At 43.4% G+C, this 2,475-nt stretch overlaps 1 protein-coding gene across 4 annotated transcripts in view; it reads right to left on the bottom strand.

The window, feature by feature from the left end:
• Positions 1 to 2,475, bottom strand: part of Dhx57 (DExH-box helicase 57) — a 55,479-nt gene that overhangs the window by 25,147 nt on the left and 27,857 nt on the right. For all 4 annotated transcript variants that reach the window (XM_005360759.3, XM_026785956.1, XM_026785957.1 and 1 more), the window contains exon 12: positions 1,135 to 1,340. In XM_005360759.3, the coding sequence (XP_005360816.1) occupies positions 1,135 to 1,340 (206 nt within the window). The remainder of the gene's footprint in view (positions 1 to 1,134; positions 1,341 to 2,475) is intronic.

Below are 2,475 nucleotides of genomic sequence, written 5' to 3'. Positions count from 1 at the left end.
TTTTTGAGACAGGGTTTCTCTGTGTTGCTTTGGCTGCCCTGGAACTCGCTCTGTAGACCAGGCTGGCTTCGAACTCAGAGATCCACCTGCCTCTGCCTCCTGAGTGCTGGGATTAAAGGCCACCACCATCATCTCCCAGCTATACATGGACTTTTAAAATAACATATTTTAATTGGGTATAATAGTATATGCCTATGGACCCAGCCACATGGGAGGATGAAGCAGGAGTTCAAGGCTAGCCTGTACAACATAGTAAAACCTCTGTCTCAAAAAAATAAAAAAAAATTAAATAAAATGACAGCTTTAAAGATTCTTCTTTTCAATGCATTTTAATTGTGTTGTCAGGGAAGCCCTCCCCTGTGACATACTGCACCTGTTACTGTTCCTTCCCGTGTGGTCTGCTATACCTATAACCAGAGGTGAATACACAGGACACACACGTTGTCTTTGTCCTTAAGGCTGAGACTAGCGCCAGGTCCCAGCCACCCTCCCTGCTCTTTCCCCTAGTTTCTTCCATCCCTCACTCGTCTTTCCTGCGTAAGAGCCTCTAACCTTTGTTACTCCTCCTGCAGGGTCAGCTGCTTTTCTTTCCTGCGTAAGAGCCTCTAACCTTTGTTACTCCTCCTGCAGGGTCAGCTGCTTTTCTTTCCTGCGTAAGAGCCTCTAACCTTTGTTACTCCTCCTGCAGGGTCAGCTGCTTTTTCTTTTTTCTCCTAGCAAAGGCTTTTTTTTTTTTTTTTTTAAATTTCGAGACAGGATTTCTCCGTAGTTTTTGGTTCCTGTCCTGGAACTAGCTCTTGTAGCCCAGGCTGGCCTTGAACTCACAGAGATCCACCTGCCTCTGCCTCGCGAGTGCTGGGATTAAAGGTGTGCGCCACCACTGCCTGGCATCTCTTAGCAAAGACTTTTAAAAATTAATAATAATAATAATAATAAAAAGAAAACTCCCCTGGCAGGTATGGTAGCTATAATCTATGCAGTAGAACTGCTGACTTGGGAAGTTTAAAGTTGTTTTGACAAATTTAAGGCAATGTTACCATAAAATAAAAGTCCTATTTTTCTGGATCATGGTGGGATAGAAACGACAAGATACTTTTGGCATATTTAATACCATTCCCTGAATGCGCACATTACCTTTATAGCGGACCAAGAGCTGCTTAAAATCTAACTGTTGATCTGGTATTGTGTCTTTGACGGAGTCCTCATCCTGAAGGTGAAGCGACAGCCTCAGGTCTTCCTCCACTTCTTCGAACGCAGTTCTGTTGTGCCTGGCTTTCAGCTTTTCCTTTGCAATCTGTTTCATGGAGCGCATATATGGGCTCCCATCCTGTAACACATATCTGAGGGAGAAAACACAGGAGTATGTCTTGGGGGTGTAAACCAGTCTCTCACTTTGTTTCTCTCCAACAGATAGCTGTCCTGCTTCTGCCCAGTTCGTGTGTTCCCTCCCAGCAGCCCGGGACTCTGCTGGCTGTGCCCTGTTGCTGGTGGGGATGAATGCCATTGGTTTTGTCTAGACAACCAGAGAAGACTACGGAGAAAAGCACCCAGGAGGAATGGAGTGACCCTAACTTTAATTCCTTCTTTGAGAATCTTACCCATGCCCCAAAGGCCCCAACTATAATTCTAAAGCAGCCAATTCCAGCCTGTGCAACCAAATGTAGTCCTGACTTACCAGTTCTTTTCTGAACACTGCTATAAGACCATCTTCAAACACACTGCAAGACTCTTATTAGACAGTTGGAGTTTGTTAGAGAAAACACTATTACAGTGCCATGCAAAGGTATACACACTAAAATCTCTAGGTCTGCCACTAAATCACCGCGCCACAGGACTTCTGAGAGTCAATTTCAAAAGCCTTATTTTCTCATCATTTGGGAGAACTGATGGACATAACTATCTGGGAACTACTTTCCCTAGAGGTTGAAAGGTTTCTTAGAGACCCTGAGAAAGGTAAGGGCTGGGGACAGCGACCAAGTGGGCTCTCTTTCCTCCTACCTTGTTAACTCTGATAATTCCCATTTTAGTTCTTATTTCTTCATGACTCTCTAAAAGACTTTATTTGCAGAAAGGGTCCTATGGCTTTTTAAGAAGTCTAAAATGTCAGAGTGAGTTCCATGACAGCCAGACAGTTATACAGAGAAGCACTGTCTCAAAGAAACAAATAAAACCAACCAACCAACCAACCAACCAACCAACCAACCAACCAACCAAAGAAACAAAAACCAACCAAAGAAGTCTAAAATGTCATTATTCTATAATCTTTGACTTGCTTCAGTTCCTCCCCACCATGAAATGTCATATTCTCCTTTTACATTCAAATTTCATTTGGTTAGCATTTACCAAATGCCAGTTTTACATAGGGGCCATGGCAGTGTGGTGTGGTGTGTGAAATAAAGAGCCTTTCAAGAAATGTGGAAACCAAGGAAGCACCAAACAGTCACTATTCTGCAAGACAGACCGGTATAATAAAAG

This window comes from Microtus ochrogaster, linkage group LG3, assembly GCF_000317375.1.
Source record: "Microtus ochrogaster isolate Prairie Vole_2 linkage group LG3, MicOch1.0, whole genome shotgun sequence".
NCBI lineage: Eukaryota > Metazoa > Chordata > Mammalia > Rodentia > Cricetidae > Microtus > Microtus ochrogaster.
Note: the sequence above shows the minus strand (reverse complement) of the source record. Positions and strands in the feature narration are given on the sequence as shown.